Source organism: Hypanus sabinus, chromosome 10, assembly GCF_030144855.1.
Source record: "Hypanus sabinus isolate sHypSab1 chromosome 10, sHypSab1.hap1, whole genome shotgun sequence".
NCBI classification, from domain to species: domain Eukaryota; kingdom Metazoa; phylum Chordata; class Chondrichthyes; order Myliobatiformes; family Dasyatidae; genus Hypanus; species Hypanus sabinus.
This window is the reverse complement of record NC_082715.1, coordinates 151419596-151438152: the sequence shown is the minus strand read 5'-3', so window position 1 is coordinate 151438152 and position 18557 is coordinate 151419596. Positions and strand designations below refer to the sequence as shown.

The window sequence follows — 18557 nt, the reverse complement described above, 5'->3', positions numbered from 1 at the left end:
TTAGACCATACGACATAGTAGCAGAATTAGTCCATTACGTGCTGGCTGATTTATTTTCCCTTTTAACCCCATTCTCCTGCCTTCCCCTTGTAACCTTTGAAAACTTTACTAATCAGGAACCTATCTACCTCCACTTTAAATGTACGCAATGACTTAGCTGCCACAGCTCTCTGTGATTCAGCCCCCTCTGGCTAAAAAATTCCTCCTCATCTCTTTTCTAAAGGGATGTCCTTGTATTCTGAGGCTGTGCTCTCTGGTCCTGGAAACCCCCGCTATAGGAAACATCTGCGGCATGTTGACCCAGCTATGGTACGGCCTTGCAGTCATCCTCATCGACACCCCATCCCAGACAGAGCACAGAGAGATCAAGCAAGGTCTCAGTTCCATGATCACAATTCACTTAGACATTAGCCTGGATCTTGCTTGCCCAGTTGCCCTGCTGCCTTTGGTCAGATCCGTGCATGTGAGAAGGGTCACTGAGTGAAGTGATGCCCTTTGAAATCCCAGATTTTCACATTTACTGACTACAGTGAAGAAAGTTTTCACTCCGTCTTGCTGGAGCAATCCTATCATTCTGGTTTCTCCCTAACCCAGTGCTGTGATAAGGTGCCCTTTCAGTCAGCCACGAGACCATAAGACATTGGAGCAGAACTAGTCCATTCAGCCCATTGGATCTGCTCTGCCATCTAATTATGCTGATTTTTAAACCACATTTTCCTGCCTTCTCCCTGTAACCCTACCCCCTCCCCACTTTACCAATCAGGAACCTATCAAGCCTTAAAATGTACCCAATGCTTGGCCTCCAGTCATTTGTGGCAGCAAAATCCATTGGCTCACCACTCTCTGGCTGAGGAAATTCCTTCTCATCTCAATTTGAAAGGTTGTCCTTTAATTCAGAGGCTGTGTCCTCAGATCCCATACTTGCCTATGGATGGAAACCTCCTCTCCAAGTCCACACTATCCAGGCCTAGGTTTCAATGAGAACCCGCCCCCACAAACCCACACCCCTCATACTTCTGAACTCCATCGAGTACAGGCCCAGAGATATCAAGCTCTCCTCTGTCATAAGTATATGCCCAATGTGTTTCACAAATAACAAGGAGTTCCTGTCATATCCTGGCCATAATTGTTCAATATTTCCATATTTTATTACAATGTATAAGGAGGCCATTCCTACCATCAAATCCAAGATGGCTCCTGGAGTAATCCCACCTTCTCATTTATTTTCCTATTGTCTCACAAGCTCCTCAAATCATCCTGATTTTTTTTTAATCAACTCTCCTTCCCCCAACTCCTGTACACAAGGCTCTGTTTGCTGTGGCCAATTAACTCCCAAGCACACCTTTGGGATGTGGGCAGATGTACCACAATCATAGTAACCTCCACACTGACTATCTCTATACAAGACAAGTCATGATCTTAGAGAATAACTATAACAGTTAAAGTTCAAACTAAATTTATTATCAGAGCATGTATATATTACCATATACTACCTTGAGGTTCATTTTCTTGCAGGCATTTACAGGGAAAATAAATATTATAGAATTTCACGAAAATCTATATAAACGGACAAAGACTGACAAACAACCAGTGTGCAGAAGAAGACAAACTTACAAATAAAAAAAATAATACTGAGTAGAGTTATCAAGAGACCTTGTCTGTAGGTCATAGAATCAGTTCAGAGTTGTGGTGTTTGAAGTTCTTCTCGCTAGAAATATAAATGGAATTAGAAAAGTGAGGCACAGAAGCAGACTCTTCAGCAGCAACCCTGTACCACCCCCGATGTTCATGCAGGCTTTTCTGTGAATCTACACAAATCAAATTTGCCTGTATTAGCTCTGTATATTTTTATGCCTCACCTATTAAGTGTCTGCGTATGTGTCTCTTAAATGTAGTGATGTCTTTGACTCCACCACCTCCTCTAGCAGCAAGTTCCAGATAAAGCTTACCCCTCAGATTTCCTTTAAAACCTTTACCCCTCACTTTATACCTTCTTGTTTTGGATACCCATAGTATGGGAACAAGATTTTGACCATTCTACCTAACCTACGACTATAAGAAAACCCGATCAGCCTCCTTTACTCCAGCCTATCTAATCACAAACAAGAGAAAGTCTGCAGATGCTGGAAATCCGAGCAACACATACAAAATGCTGGAGGAACTCAGCAGGCCAGGCAGCATCTATGGCAGAAAGTGTAGTCAATGTTTTGGGCTGAAACCCTGCTGAAAGGTACTTTTTTCCATGGATGCTGCCTGGCCTGTTGAGTTCCTCCAGCATTTTGTGTGTGTTGTCCAGTCTATTCAATCTCTCTTCATGGCTGAACCCTCTGCACACTCTCTAGCACAACCATAACTTTCCTATAATGACCAGAGCTGCCCGCAGTGCTCCAACTGAGGTCTGAAAAATGTTGAATACAGTTGGGGTTTTGAATGCCTCCCTGTGAACATATCCTTCCACAGCCCAACCATGTGCAGGTCAGCAGGTGAATTACCTCTCTGTAGAGAGCCAGATCTGTCGATGGGTTATGAGACTGAGATTATTGTTTTGAGATCTGACAGATACTTGATGTTTAAACTGAATGCCTGACTTTCATGTTATACAACATGGGCCATGTTAAATTTTCAGCTTCTGGCAGAGACTTGATTGTGAATCAGAATCAGGCTTATTATCACTGACATATGTCACGAAATCTGCCATACAATGCAATCCATAAAATATACAGTAAGAAATGTATATAAAGAAAAATTAAATAAATAGTATAAAAGCAAGCAAAAATAATGAAGTACTTTTTATGGGTCTGCTCTGAAATCGAATAGTGGATGCTGTTCCTAAAATGTAGAACTGTAGAATAGACCATTGTTTTTTGTGAATCTTTGTGCAGAAAATGCTGGATGAGAAGCTGATTGTTCATGCCTTTGGGGAATCCATGCGGACCTTTGTGTATGGTTTCTACCTGTACCGACTCCTCTCAGACAAAGACACAGAGAAAGGTAACAATTTACTTCATTCTGGTGACCTCTGATTCAAGAACAATAGTACCAAAAAATCAAAGTTGTATAAGATGGTGGTGAAATCAAATATGGAGTATTGTGTCCAATTCAGGTCACCTATAGGAAAGCTATCAATAAGTTTGAAAGGGTTCAGAGAAAATCTACAAGGATGTTGCTGGGACTTGAGGACCTGAGTTATAGGGAAAGATTGAATAAGTTAGGATTTTATTCTCATGAACACAGGAGAATGAGGGAAGATTTGATAGACATACAAAGTTATGAGGGATATAGATAAGGTGAATACAGGCAGACTTTTTCCACTAAGGTTGTGTGAGACTAGAACTAGAGGTCATAGGTTAAAGGTAAAAGATGAACTATTTGGGGGAACCTGAAGGGATCTTCACAGGATGGTGAGTGTTGAACGAGCTGCATGGGAGTAGTGGGTGTAGTTCAATATTAATATTTAAGAGAGTTTTGGGTAGATACATGGATGGGAGGGCTATGGTCCAGGTGGAGGTTGATGGAACCAGACAGTTTGGCATGGACTAGAAGGGCCAAAGAGCCTGTTGCTGTGCTGTAGTACACTCTGACTGTAAACAAAGCAAAGGAACTTCTGGTCGAGGTGTGGTTGATAGTTTTTTTTATGGTAGATAATCTGTGCACAAAACAGTCTTGTCAACAGAAGAGGTTGTGTGGTGGATGTGGTCAGGAGACTGAACTGTTTAATCCTGCTTTTAGAACCATAGAACATTACAGCACAGAAACAGGCCTTTTGGCCCTTCTTGGTTGTGCCAAACCACAGGTGTTAACATCAGACCGCACTTGACTCTGAATGCCTTTGCTGCTTTTTGATGATGAAGCTTGGTAGAATGTCATCATGTTTGACCTAGTCATAGCACTGCACAATGTTGGCATTCATTTTGAGAGGATAAGAATTTAAATACAACAATGTAATGTTGAGGCATTGGGCAGATGGCACTTGGAGAATCGAGTAGTTTTGGGCCCTGTATCTAAGAAAGGATGTGCTGGCGTTGGAGAGGGTCCAGAAGAGGTTCATGAGAATGATCCTGGGAATGAAGAAGTTTATATGTGGGGAATGCCTGATGGCTCTGGACCTGTACCTGCTGGAGTTTAAGAAAGAGAAAGAGTGGAACTTCGTGAAACCTGTCAAATATTGAAAGGCCCAGATAGAGTGTATGTGAAAAGGAATCTAGGACCAGAGGATACAGCCTCAGAATACAAGGGCATCCTTTTAGAATAGAGCTTAGGAATTTCTTTAGCCAGAGAGTGGTGAATCCGTGCAGTTCATTGCCACAGATGGCTGTGGAGGCCAAGTCATTGGGTATACTTAAAGCAGAGGTTGATAGTTTCTTGATTAGTAATGGAGTCAAAGGTTATGGAGAGAAACCAGGAGAATGGGACTAAAAGGAATGATGGAATGGTGGAGCAGAATTGATTGGACGAGTGGCCTAATTCTGCTTTTATATCTTAAGGTTATATGAACTACTTCAGGTGCTTTAAGGATGTGGACAGATGTTCGGTTAATGCAAATGTTTCTTTTCACTTGAACATCCATAATGTTTGCTGAAGGTGATGTAACTGGGTTAAGAGAATGACTGGGGGACTTCTGTGTGTGTATCTGCACATCAACCATCATCAGAGTGACTCTTTCCTCTCTGCAGGGACAGTGCAGCCTTCCACTATTTGGTACACTTCCACAATGGACGACCTGGTGGCCTTCCAACGCAAGTGGTTTGAGGTGGCTTTCCTTACAGAAGAGCGACTTCACGTTGACATTCCTGCCTTCCTGTTACCGTGGTTACCCAGTAGGCCAGCATCCTATGCAAGTAGGCACAGTTCCTTCAGCCGCAGTTTTGGAGGACGAAGTCAAGCTGCTGCCTTACTAGGTAGATGCACACCACAGGCAGCAGGGGTTGGTCTCCAAAGGGATGAGCTCATGTGGACACACTGCCTCCTCCTATTCTGCACACTGGCTGCTCAGATTATTTGTATCTGTCTGTTGTATCTGTTTCAGAAGGCAGTGAGCCCTGTTTTGATCAGAGCTTCCCACACAGCCTGCATGTCTTTCCAATGCTTCAAGACTACCTCTGTTTCGGTATATATAACATGCCTGGCTTGCTTAATATGAAACCAAGTCTTGGAAGTATCTTACTTCTGTGAAAATTATTCCTTCCTTTTCTTAGAACATGGAACACCACAATACAGGCCCTTTGGACCACAATGTTATGCTGACATTTTAACCTATTCTAAGATCATTCAAACTCTTCCCTCGTGCATCTTTTCCATCTGTAGTTTCTCAAAGTTAAAGCTAGTTTTTAGGTTACCATTCCCCCTCTGTTGTATCTTTGACTGATGCATAGCAGTGTTTTTGGCACCAAGTGACTCCAGTATTCCGGCTTGTAGCTTCTTGCTCCTGATGTTTTACCTGGCTGGTGTGGTGAGAAAAGAAGAATGTCTTTGAGTAGGAAGTCCCCAGTTCTTCCCATGACTTGCTTCACATTGAAAGGAGCTAAATATCTTGTATCCAATGTCAGTGGAACATAATTGTGGGAGGAAATTACAGAGACCTTGGCCATGATCTTCCAAACATGTATGCAACATACAAAATGCTGGAGGAACTCAACAGGCTAGGCAGCATCTATGGGAAAAATACCACAGGCAGCAGGGGTTGGTCTCCAAAGGGATGAGCTTGGCAATCGACATTTCGGGCCAAGACCCTTCAGCAGAACTGGAGAAAAAAAAGCTGAGTAGATTTAAAAGGTGGGGGAGGGGAGAGAGAAGCACAGGTGATAGGTGAAACTAGGAGGGGGAGGGATTAAGTGAAGAGCTGGGATGTTGATTGGTGAAAGAGATACAGGGCTGGAGAAAGGGAGTCTGATAGGAGAGGACAAAAGACCATGGAAGAAAGAAAAGGGGGGAGGAAAACCAGAAGAAGCAATGGGTAGGCAAGGCGATAAGGTGAGAGAAGGAAAAGGGGATGGGGAATAGTGAAGTTGTAGGGGCTGCACTACTAGGAGTTTGAGAAATCGATGTTCATGCCATCAGGTAGGAGGCTACCCAGATTGTTCCTCCAATCTGAGTGTGGCTTCATCACCACAGTAGAGAAGGCCATGAATTGATATATCCAAACATTTATGAATGCTTGAGGTTAGTAAATTGCAGATGTTTAGACCCTTGTTCAAAATAGCTAGGGGGTTTAAAGCCAGTGACTGCAGATCATTTAGTTAAACTTGGTGATAAAAAAGTTTCTGGAAAGAATGATCAAGGACAACTTGGAGAGGTATAAAGGTTCTGGACAAGATGCTGACGTGATTCATCAAATGATTACAGAGATAAGGGACTTCCGGTTTGTTGATATGCTGGAGAAGCTCTGGCAATTCTTGCTACAGAAAAGGTTGGAGAGGATCTGATAGAGCGATGTAAAATCATCAGCAGTATTCATAGGGTGGATGGAGAGCAACTGTTTCCCTTCATAAAGGCTGAGGCGGGGTAGTAAAGGGATGGAGAGAAACTTCCCTTTCATAAAGGGTGGGTGGGGCCCCATTCTCCTTAGTTCCTTTTAAGTAACCTAGTTCTTTGAATAGTTTTTATAATCTGAGTTGGAAGTGTGTTGGGGTATTAATAGGAGTCTGGAAAATCTTTTTAGTCCAGCATCAATAAAGTCACAAATAAGACAGATTATCAGAGTTTGGTAAGAAATTACTAGGTCATCCCCATTCCAGATGGTATTTGTGTTGCCACCATGTCATTAAGACAAGAAGACAGGGTTTACCTTGAAATTTGCAATGGATGTATGACTGGCTCTTGTGCTAAACCAATGAGGTAACTGATAGGGCTTGTAATCAAAAGTGGGGACTGCCTGTTGAAACAGAATTGACAAATTGCTCGAACCTATTTTTGACCACTAAGCTTTGCTAACCATTTGTGCTCAAATGCTCATTGTGACAAAGCACTATTGTTTTCAAGCAGGTGTAGCCTACAGCTATGGAAACTTATGGTAGCTCTTTGTGACCAAGCTGTTAAATTGACGTATTGTATCTGTTCCTTTTCTGGCTTCATTGGTAGCAATTGCCTATTAAGCTTTTACTAAATCTCAGCTGTCCACATGAACTCATTGGTTCCTCACTTGGATATTATTGGCTGATTCCCTATGCAAAGCCTGTGATGTGGTACTGTGTGTATAATAGAGCTCAGGAACAAGCTCTAACTCTACTATAATCACCCCAATAATCTTCCCTTCAAATAATTTGCATGCTTCCTCCTCCCTTTTGACCTTACTATGGTAAATTGGAATATATGCTGTTTGAAATGGCTTGAAAATTACCTTTCTTGAGAAGGTATCCTAACTCATCTGGGCCAAGGGGGAATCCCGTAATCTGTATTGAATAAGCTATTGATTTCAGCAAAGATGGGTATTGTGAATAACTTGCTTGGTTAGATAATTTATCCTGCATTACTGTTACTGATCACCACCTAGTGCCCTTTCTGGAAACAAGGCGACATTCATTCAAAATGCCTTTCTGCATTGATGCCAACTGCCTAGACTCCCACAAGAAGGGCCATGTGGCAGAAATACTTGAAGACCATCACACTTGGGCAGCCATTTGTCTTTTGTGGATATGAAGGCCTTGAGATGTCTGCAGTAGGTAGTCTAAGTCTCTGAAGCATATCAGGTGTAATCAGGTGCCAGGTCTAATGTCTTGATCAGGTTCCCTATTCAACCAAAGTTTGTACTGGTCAACAGCTCCTTTGCTGTGTGGGAGGTGGGGGGGGGGTGGATTCAGGAAATGGTCCATGTTTATCAGGGTTTCATCTGAACCTTTATTGTTGGAGGACCATGTGGTGTAACACAGACAGTGCGATAGAGCACCTTTCTTCCTTGCAGTGACAAAACTGAAGGGGCTCTGGCATGATATATAAAACATCCGTAGCCGTGGTTGAGGTGATGGAGGAGAGCCAATATTGTTCTATTGTTCAAGAAAGGCTTTAAGAATAAGTCAAGAAATTACAGGCCATTGAGCCTGACATCAGTCAAGGGTAAATTATTGGCAAGTATTTCAATAGACAGGGCCCGATAAGTGACAGTCATTGTAGCTTTGTCTGTGGTAGGTCATGTCTCATCAATGTTCGAGTTTTTTTTTGAGGACGGTACAAGGAAGATTTATGAAGAAAAGGCAGTGCACGTTGTATCCATGGACTTTAGCAAGGCCTTTGACAAAGTCCCGCATGGGAGGCTGATCCAGAAGGTTCAGTCACTTGTTATTCAGGAACAAGTAGTAAATAGGATTCAGCACTGGCTTAGCAGAAAAAGCAGAGGGTAATAGTAGATTGTTGTTCTTCTAAATGGAGGTCTGTGACTAGGGATTGGTGCTGGATCCATTATTGTTTGTCATTCATATTAATGATCTGGATGACAATGTGGTAAACTGGATCAGCAGATCTGATGATGAAACTAAGATTACGTGTATAGTGGACAGTGAGGAAGGATGTCAAAGCTTGGACCAGCTGGAAAACTGGCAAATGGAATTTAATGCAGATAAGTGTGAGGTGTTGTACTTTGGAAGGATAGACTTACACAGTGAATAGTAGGGTACTCAGGAGTGCAGTAGAATGGCGGGTATCTGAGGGTGAACTTCACTCTGAAGGTAATGCAAATGTGGAATAAGGTGGTGGATGTAGTTCAATTGTAACATTTAAGAGATGTTTAGATAAATACAAGGATGAGATGGGTATGGAGTGCTATGATCCAAGTGCAAGTAGATAAAACTCAGTGGAAAAACAGATTGGCACAGACAGTGTAAGCTGAAGGGCCTGTTACTGTGCTGTAGCACTCTGTGACAACGTAGTGTGTAAAGCTTGCGCTTCATTGAACAAGTCGATGTTAACATGGAACTCAACCACTGAGTACTCACAAATGTGGGCATTGTCTGTGTAAGGTAGCTCACCACTGAGGCTGGTGTGACCTTGGTTCTAGCGAGCAGTTGCCATAGGTTGAACAGGTATCCATTAGTTCTGAAAATTCACTCCCCTTCTGCAGGCAGTTTTTAGAGATTAGCTGCAATGTCACAACAGAAGAACATGAGGAAGATGCTGAGACAGTGATGCAGCCTTGTTCGCCTCTGGTCTTTGCTGAGGTTGGCTTCGTTACAGATTTGGTGGTTAGCATCATGGCTGGTGTACTGTCTTGAAGCAAATGTAAAATGCAGTTCAATTTCTCTGGTGACTGAATTTAAAGAGCAGGACTCGGTCTCTCTTGACTGATAGGGTAAAAGGTTTTGATAGAACTGAAAATGGCCCTTCTTGCAATTATTTCTGTGGTGCAGTTCATGCCTCCAGACAATGCCTGTGATTTAGGGAACAGCTCCTTGCCCTCTGGGTCTACACAGGGTGAAGAACAATATTGCACCTGAAATAACTAGGCTTAGCTCAACAAGCTTTCACTAGGAGAGGGAAACGGAAAAGCTGTCTCCAATGGTCTGGGAAAAGTGCTAGATGTTTGAGCTCCAGGGTTGGTGGTCATTACCCAGTGAAGCAGAGCTCCTGGCATAAGGCAGCACCTACAGTTTTCAGTTGGTATTAAATAAATAGCAGTTTCTCGCAGACATCATGTGGATTCGAGAACTAATGATAGCATCCATTATTTCCTCTCTAGTCTGTGCTGTACACGGTAATTATCTGTACCTCACTGACTGTTGTTGTTTCTCTGCTTCTTGCTTCATCTTCTGAACTGTTATTTTCCTTTGCCCTTTCTCCTGATGTCTCCCACTTAGCACCATAAATGACACCTTGTGATATTCCCCCATGTTTTGTAATCTTTGGAGCTGATTTCTGTTATGTTCCATTTTCCATTCTGGCTCCCTTCTTTTCCCCTTCCCTTCTCACCTGCCCATCACCTCCCTCTGGTACCCCTGTTCCTTCCCTGTCCCCCATGGTCCATGCTCCTCTCCTATCAGATTCCTTCTTCAGCCCTTTACTTCTTCCACCTCTGACCTCCCAGCTCCTCACTTCATCCCCTCTCCTTACCCCACCCACCCACATTCCCCCTCAACTGGTTTCAGTCATCACCTCTAGCTTGTGCTCTTTCCCATTCTCCTCAGCTTCATATTCTGGCTTCTTACTCCTTCCTTTCCAGTCTGTATAAAGGGCCTCTGCCTGAAACGTTGGCTGTTTATTCCTTTCCATCAGATGCTGTCTGACTTGATGAGTTCCTCCAGCATCTTCCTCCATGTTCCTCTGGATTTCCAGCATCTATAGAATCTCTGCTTTATAATTCCCTTCATATTCATGTTTTTATCTAAACGCCTTTCAAACACCACTATTGTACATACTTCTGCCACTTCTCCCGGAAGCCAACCACTCTCGTGTTCTTAAGAAATTTACCTAGAAATCTTCAAATTTCCCCTACCACCTTAAATACATGCCCTTTGTATTCTGGATTCTGACTGTCTACCCTGTCTATGCCTTTTATTCTTTAAACTTCTACCTCCTCTCCCCTCAGCTTCTGCCACTCCTGAGGAAACAACTCAGGCTTGGCCAGCCTCTCCTTATAGCATGTGCCCGCTAATCTAGGCAACATCCTAGTAAACCTCTTCTGCACTGTTTCCAAAGCCACGCATTCTTCCTGTAATGGGGCAACTGGAAATGCATGCAATATTCCAAGTGTGGTCTGACTAAAATTTAGAAGGAGAATGGATCAAATCTATTTGTCAGTTACATGTATTAGGAAATTGCTGTAGTGTGTTGACACAACATGCGACAAAAATAACAATCAACAATTATAAAGAATTAAAATAAAGTTTGAGGTTAAAATATGGAATAAAATCTGCATAAATACCAGCATGTATTTACAATGTAAACAGTTTAAATGTTAACAGCACAGTGCAGTGACAGGGGTAATAGATAGAGGGGTTGGTAGTGGGGCTAACCAGAATGGTTGATCAGATTAACTACCTGGGGGAGGAAACTTGAAAGATGGTGTGGTTTTTGTTTTAATACCCCAAATAACACTTTCTAGAAGGGAGCTTTTGGAAAAGGCAGTTTGCAGGGTGGGTTGTGTCTGCAATGATTTTTTTCCTGCCCACTTTCTATGTCCTGGACAAAGTCCTGCAGTGATGGTAAACTGCTGCCAATGACCTTTTCTGCTGACCTGACAGCTCGCTGTACCTTTTGTATATGGTGAGAGGATACTGCACCAAACCAGACAGTAATGGCTGATGTGACAACGCTCTCTATGATGGCAGTGTTGAATTGCACAGGATGTTCTGGGGAAGATGGAATTTCACAAACTGCATCATGAAACACTCTCTCATATCGTCAGAATTATAGTGCAAGTGTTCAGAGAACATCTGAAGTTTATTTTACTCTAACGTATCATGTTTAAACAAAGTAATCCCTGCATCTCTTAACATATAAAATCTTCATTGTCCACCTGCCCTCTTGCATGCCAGCTGAGTTTGAATGGTTCGGAGTCTTCCAAGTGTCCAAACTTACCAACAAGTGAAAATGTTTAGGCTCCATTTCAGGCATGTACACCCACTAGGAGCAGATTTTAGTTGTTTCATGTCAGATCTTAGTAAGTGTGTGTTATTGTGAAATAGGAGCTTGAGCCTTTAGAGTTGAGCTGCATTTAGAAAAGTCTCTGGTTTTAATGTGCTCCTGACTGCTTCCTTGTGACTTCTTCCACCTTCAGCTGCCACGGTCCCTGATCAAAAGACAGTGACGCTAGACGTGGATGTCAATAACCGCTCGGACCGTGTAGAGTGGTGCAGTTGCTATTACCACGGCAACTACTCACTGAGCGCTGCGTTTGAAGTCAAGCTGCATTGGATGGCAGTGACATCAGCCATGCTCTTTGAAATGGTAGGTGTATTTAACCATATAACAATTACAGCACGGAAACAAGCCATCTCAGCCCTTCTAGTCCATGCCAAATGCGACCTGCACTCAGCCCATAACCCTCCATTCCTTTCCTGTTCATATACCTGTCCAATTTTACTTTAAATGACAATATCGAACCTGCCTCTACCACTTCTACTGGAAGCTCGTTCCACACAGCGACCACTCTCTGAGTAAAAAAATTCCCACTTGTGTTACCCTTAAACTTTTGCCCCGTAGCTCTCAACTCATGTTCTCTTGTTTGAATCTCCCCTACTTTCAATGGAAAAAGCCTATCCACGTCAACTCTATCAATCCCCCTCATAATTTTAAATACCTCTATCAAGTCCCCCCTCAACCTTCTACGCTCCAAAGAATAAAGACCTAACTTGTTCAGCCTTTTTCTGTAACATAGGTGCTGAAACCCAGGTAACGTTCTAGTAAATCTCCTCTATTTTGTTGACATCTTTCCTGTAATTCGGTGACCAGAACTGCACACAATACTCCAAATTTGGCCTTGCCAATGCCTTGTACAATTTTAACATTACATCCCAATTCCTATACTCAATGCTCTGATTTATAAAGGCCAGCATACCAAAAGCTTTCTTCACCACCCTATCCACATGAGATTCCACCTTCAGGGAACTATGCACAATTATTCCTAGATCACTCTGTTCTACTGCATTCTTCAATGAATGTCCTATTTTGATTATTCCTACCAAAATGTAGCACCTCACACTTATCAGCATTAAACTCCATCTGCCATCTTTCAGCCCACTCTTCTAACTGGTCTAAATTTCTCTGCAAGCTTTGAAAACCTATTTCATTATCCACAACGCCACCTATCTTCATATCATCTGCATCTAATCCAATTTACCACCCCATCATCCAGATCATTAGTGTATATGACAAAAAACATTGGACCCAGTACAGATCCCTGAGGTACACCACTAGTCACCGGCCTCCAACCTGACAAATGGTTATCCACCACTACTCTCTGGCATCTCCCATCCAGCACTGTTGAATCGATTTTACTACTTCAATATTAACACCTAAAGATTGAACCTTCCTAACTAACCTTCTGTGCGGAATCTTGTCAAAGGCCTTACTGAAGTCCATTTAGACAACATCTACTGCTTTACCCTCATCAACTTTCTTAGTAACCTCTTCAAAAAATTCAGTAAGATTTGTCAAACATGACCTTCCACACACAAATCCATGTTGACTATTCCTAATCAGACCCTGTCTATCCAGATAATTATATATATCATCTCTAAGAATACTTTCCATTAATTTACCCACCACTGACGTCAAACTTACAGGCCTATAATTGCTAGGTTTACTCTTAGAACCCTTTTTGAAACAATGGAACAAAATGAGCAATACGCCGATCCCCGTTTCTAATGACATTTGAAATATTTCTGTCAGAGCCCCTGCTATTTCTACACTAACTTCCCTCAAGGTCCTAGAGAATGTCCTGTCAGGACCTGGAGATTTATCCACTTTTATATTCCTTAAAAGCACCAGCATTTCCTCCTCTTTAATTGTTATAGTTTCCATAACTACCCTACTTGTTTCCCTTACCTTACTCAATTCAATATCCTTCTCCTTAGTGAATACAGAAGAAAGGAAATTATTCAATATCTCCCCCATCTCTCTTGGCTCCACAATTTTATCCCCCACTATACTTTTGCTGTTAATATAACTGTAGAAACCCTTTAGATTTATTTTCACCTTACTTGCCAAAGTAACCTCGTATCTTCTTTTAGCTTTTCTAATTTCTTTCTTAAGATTCTTTTTACATTCTTTATATTCCTCGAGCACCTCATTTACTCCATGCTGCCTATATAGTAGATCTCTCTCTTTTTCCAAACCAAGTTTCCAATATCCCTTGAAAACCATGGCTCTCTCAAACAACCTAACAGGAACATAAAGGTTCTGTACCCTCAAAATTTCACCTTTAAATGAGCTCCATTTCTCTATTACATCCTTCCCATAAAACAAATTGTCCCAATCCACTCCTAAATCCTTTTGCATCTCCTCAAAGTTAGCCTTTCTGCAATCAAAAATCTCAATCCTGGGTCCAATCCTATCCTTCTCCATAATTATATTGAAACTAATGGCATTGTGATCACTGGACCCGAAGTGCTCCCCAACACATACCTCCATCACCTGACCTATCTCATTCCCTAACAGGAGAACCAACAATGCCTCTTCTCTAGTTAGTTGGGCTTCCCAGTCTATGAGTGGAAAATTAAAATCTCCTACAATCACAACCCCGTGCTTACTACAAATATCTGTTATCTCCTTACAAATTTGCTCCTCCAATTCTTGCTCCCCATTAGGTGGTCTATAATGCATCCCTATAAGTGTTACTACACCTTTCTCATTCCTCAATTCCACACAAATAGCCTCCCTAGACGAGCCCTCTAATCTATCCTGCTAGAGCACCGCTGTAATATTTTCTCTGACAATGCAACACCTGCCCCTCTTGTCCCTCTGATTCTATCACAACTGAAGCAACGAAATCCAGGAATATTTAGTTGCCAATCACACCCCTCCTGCAACCATGTTTCACTAATAGCTACATCATATTTCCAGGTATTAATCCATGCTCTAGCTCATCTACCTTTCTTACAATGCTTCTAGCATTAAAACAAATGCATTTAAGAAATTCTCCACCTCTTCCTCTCTGTTTATCTCTAACGGTGCAAACAACTTTACTATCTTTTTCTTCCTTCTCCCATACATCTGTTCCTACACTCTGGTTCCCCTCCCACCTTGTATACAGTTTAAATCCACTGGAGCCTCTCTAGCAAACCTACCTGCAAGAATATTTGTCCCCCTCCAGTTTAGATGTAAACCATCCCGCTCGAACAGGTCCCACCTTCCCTGGAAAACTGCCTAATTATCTATAAATCTGAAGCCTGCCCTCCTGCACCATGTCTTCAGCCACGTGTTGATCTGCACTATCTTACTATTTCTGAACCCACGTGCACGTGGCATTGGTAGCAATCCTGAGATTGCTACCCTGGAGTCCTTTAACTTGGCACCTAACTCCCTAAATTCACCTTTCACGACCTCCTCACTCTTCCTACTCACGTCATTGGTCCCTACATGGACCACAACATCTGACTGCTCACCCTCCCTCTTGAGAATACTGAGAATTCGATCCGAGATATCGCGGACCCTGGCACCAGGGAGGCAATAAACCATCTGGGATTCTTGATCTCTTCCACAGAACCACCTATCTGTCCCCCTAACTATCAAATCCCCTATCACTACTGCTCTCCTCTTTTCCCTCCTTCCCTTCTGAGCTGAGGGTCCAGTCTCGATTCCAGAGACGCAACCACTGCAACTTGTCCCTGGCAGGTCATCCCCACCAACAGTATCCAAAACGGTATACTTATTATTGATGGGAACAGCCGCAGGGGTGCTCTGCTCATTCTGTCTAATTCCCTTCCCTCTCCTAACAGTCACTCAGCTACCTATCTCCTGACTCTTAGGGGTGACTATTTCCCTGTAACTCCTATTTATTTCTGCCTCTGCCTCCCGAATGATCCAAAGCTCATCCAGCTCCAGTTAATTTAGTTGCCAACTTGCCAATTAAGTTGTGCTGGAAACCAGTCAGTGTTGTGGTTCAACTGGGGACTGCAGCTTTAGGTTACCTTCCAGTCAGCAACACAGATGGTAACCCTAAACATAAACTTGCCAGAATCTGTTTAGGCTGGCTATCAGAAGTCACATTCTTTAAATTCAGTTTGGTTTTTGGCTATCAGTGACAAGGTTGTTAAAAAGGTGGTGGTAAGTGTCTCCATGAACCAATGTAGAGGGATACAGCCCACATACAGGCCCTTCAGCTGGCTGCGTTTGTACTGACCATCAAGCACCTATTGACATACATCCTGCACTGATCCCATTTTATTCTTTCCCACATTCCCATTGTTGCCTCACTTACCCACACAGTAGGGGAAATTTAAAGTGGCAAGATTAGCCTACCCTCCTTTGGGATGTGGGAGGAAACCCATGTGATTACAGAAAGTGACCAAACTCAACATGATGACCGCCAGAGATCAGAATTGAACCACTCTGCCATCCTGGGAGCAGTGGGATGTTCTGAGATGTTGAACTAGCCGGACTGAGGAGCAACTTAGCATTCCAGTCAGATGCGTGTTGGGGTATTACAGGTGTGGTCCTGTTTACCGCTGCCCTTGGTACTTCTGGATGCTGGATTTGAGTGATGCCCCCACACTATGTTGCTGTTAAGCCAGAGTATGGTACATATTTCAACCACGTCACCTCTGTGGTAGAAGGAGTGGATGTTTAGGGTGGTCGAGGGGATGGATGTTTTGGAAGGAGGATCAGTAAGCTGCCAGGCAGGCAGTTGCCTTGATGTCAAAGGGTTCATCCTTCCCATTCACTGACAGAACTGGTCTTGCTCTTGGGTTGCAGTTGGCTCTTCAGAGCCAGCACCATCACAGTGGTATTACACATGCACGGGTATAATGAGAAGAGCAAAGCAGGTCCATGGTCTTTATTGCAATAAAACGTGATTTATTGTAGTGAGAACTGCAAGATCTTGAGATGGCTGCTGGCTGACTACTTTAGACCCAGAAACTGCAATTGAAAATTTATTAAAATAAAGTACAAGTCAAAAAATACTTTTATGGAGGGCTGGATAAATTGGCTGGTTGGACGGTAGCAGATATAGGACCTATGTCTTTTTATATTCAAAACAAGACCCAGGGCTCTACCTGTAATTGGCAGGCTGTGAAGATCATGTCTGTGGTACCTCTAGATGGGCAGAAACCACACTGTGATTCAAGGAGTACTTCAGATAGCAGACGGAATCAGTTGACAAGGAAATGTGAAAGCAGTCTGCCTGTTGTTAACAGTAGGAGATGCCTCAGTAATTGCCACAATCTGCCTAGTCTCCCTTCTTGAATTAGAGCATCCCTAAACTCTGAGGGTAATTGTTCCTCGTCCCAGACCTTCAGGAGCAAGGTGTGTGTGTGGTTCAGGAGTGCTGGTCCACCTTTCTTAAGGATCTCTGCCGCAATCCTGTCAGGACCAGTGGCTTTGTTGCTTTTCAGGCTCCTGATGACAGCATGGACCTCTTTCATACTGGGAGGTTGCCCCATGTCTTCTCTGACAGATCTCTGGAAGATTTGATCTTAATGAACCTCTGGTTCATTAGTGCTGTCACAGTTAAGTTTTTGAAAGTGCTCTCTCCGTTTGTTGATATTGTTCTGATCCTTTAATGAGTTCTTCACTTCCTTTGAGTGTAGGAGTTTAATTCGAAGTAACTTGGACCATAGACTGTTTCGGTGTCACTGAAGAAGCCTCTCGTGTCACCAGGGTCTGCCAGTCTCTGGATTTCCAGGGCTTTCTCAGTCCACCAAGAGTTCTTAAGCTCTCTCACCTTGCGCTGGGCATTTGCCTTGGCTTTGGAGTAAGCATCTCTTTTGGCCTTACTGCCAGTGTCATTCTACCAGGCACAAAAGGCTTTCCTACTCTAGTTCTATCTGATTAACATCAAATTGATCCTAATTTTTTCTGGACTTGTATTCAAAGTTGTTTATGCAGGTATCGAGGACAGTGGATTTAAGTAGATTCTGGTGTTCTTTGATATCTTCCAGATAGTCCTGTTGGAGATTTTCCCCAAATGAAGCCTGAAGGTGCCTTTGGGTGGAAGTATTAAGCAGGCTCTTGAGTTTTAATCTTGACCTGGTCTGCTTCTTCTGAACCCTCCCCTCCTCTTTTCCAAAAATCTTCACCATGTCGTGGTGGAGAAGTTCCTGAACTCCCGAGAGCAATGCCGTTTGGTGCTTAGTTCCTGGTAGGGTCACCCATAATGTGTCAGCTTACCCACATTAAACAAATTCATGCACATTAAGGGAATCCACCCTTACCCCCTGGATTAAGTCCAATAGTGATCAGCAAGTGTCTTTGGGGGCAGGATTGTGAGGTCTGGAAGCCCCTAATCACGTTGGGTGGTGGGTGTTTGGTTCAATCACTGGGCTCTTGGACTGAGGCAGAAAGAGCATTTTGACAGCTACATTCACGACTGAGCTGCCCTGTTTAGTGTCTACTCCACTCACCCCACTTGGGGAAGGGACTGAAAAAGGTGCTCTCAAAATCTCCTGACTGCATTACTGCAGCCAGACGGGTCACCAGAAAGAAAGAAAGATGCCCTTTGGAGCATGGAACGTACACAGTGTGATAGACAGTATCACCAGTGATTGACCAGAAAGGAAAACTGCGACCATCGCCAGAGAACTGAGGATCTAGCTGCTCTTTCTGAAACCCTACTGGCAGACCAAGGGCAATTGAGGGAGGGGAAGGGGGATTACACCCTCTTCTGTAAAGGCAAGGCAGCTGACAAACCCAGGATCCATGGTGATAAAGAACCAACTTGTCAGTCGACTTCTCGTGGGGAATAATGAACACCTCCCTTTGGTGCTTTCCAACAACCCATTAGCAGCTGTTGTGAGTGCTTGTGCATCAGATCTGAACTCGTATGAGTATGGAAAAGAGGCCTTTTTCACTTGCCAGTCGAGCATCCCCAAAGGAGGATAAGATCATTCTTTTCATGGACTTTATTGCCAGGGTTGTTGGGAATTTCAATCTTTGGAAGGGGACCATAGGAAAGGAAGACCATTGGCATCATC

At 43.1% G+C, this 18557-nt stretch overlaps 1 protein-coding gene across 9 annotated transcripts in view; it reads left to right on the top strand.

Annotated features, from left to right (window-relative positions):
* Window positions 1-18557, top strand: part of depdc5 (DEP domain containing 5, GATOR1 subcomplex subunit) — a 252686-nt gene that overhangs the window by 161752 nt on the left and 72377 nt on the right. For 8 of the 9 annotated variants that reach the window (XR_009514532.1, XR_009514533.1, XM_059983254.1 and 5 more), the window contains 3 exons: window positions 2883-2991; window positions 4674-4898; window positions 11702-11871. Coding sequence is in view for 7 of the 9 variants with exons in the window: in XM_059983254.1 (XP_059839237.1) it covers window positions 2883-2991; window positions 4674-4898; window positions 11702-11871 (504 nt within the window). In the remaining 2 variants the exon portion in view is untranslated. The remainder of the gene's footprint in view (window positions 1-2882; window positions 2992-4673; window positions 4899-11701; window positions 11872-18557) is intronic. The other variant, XM_059983251.1, reaches the window with a different exon arrangement.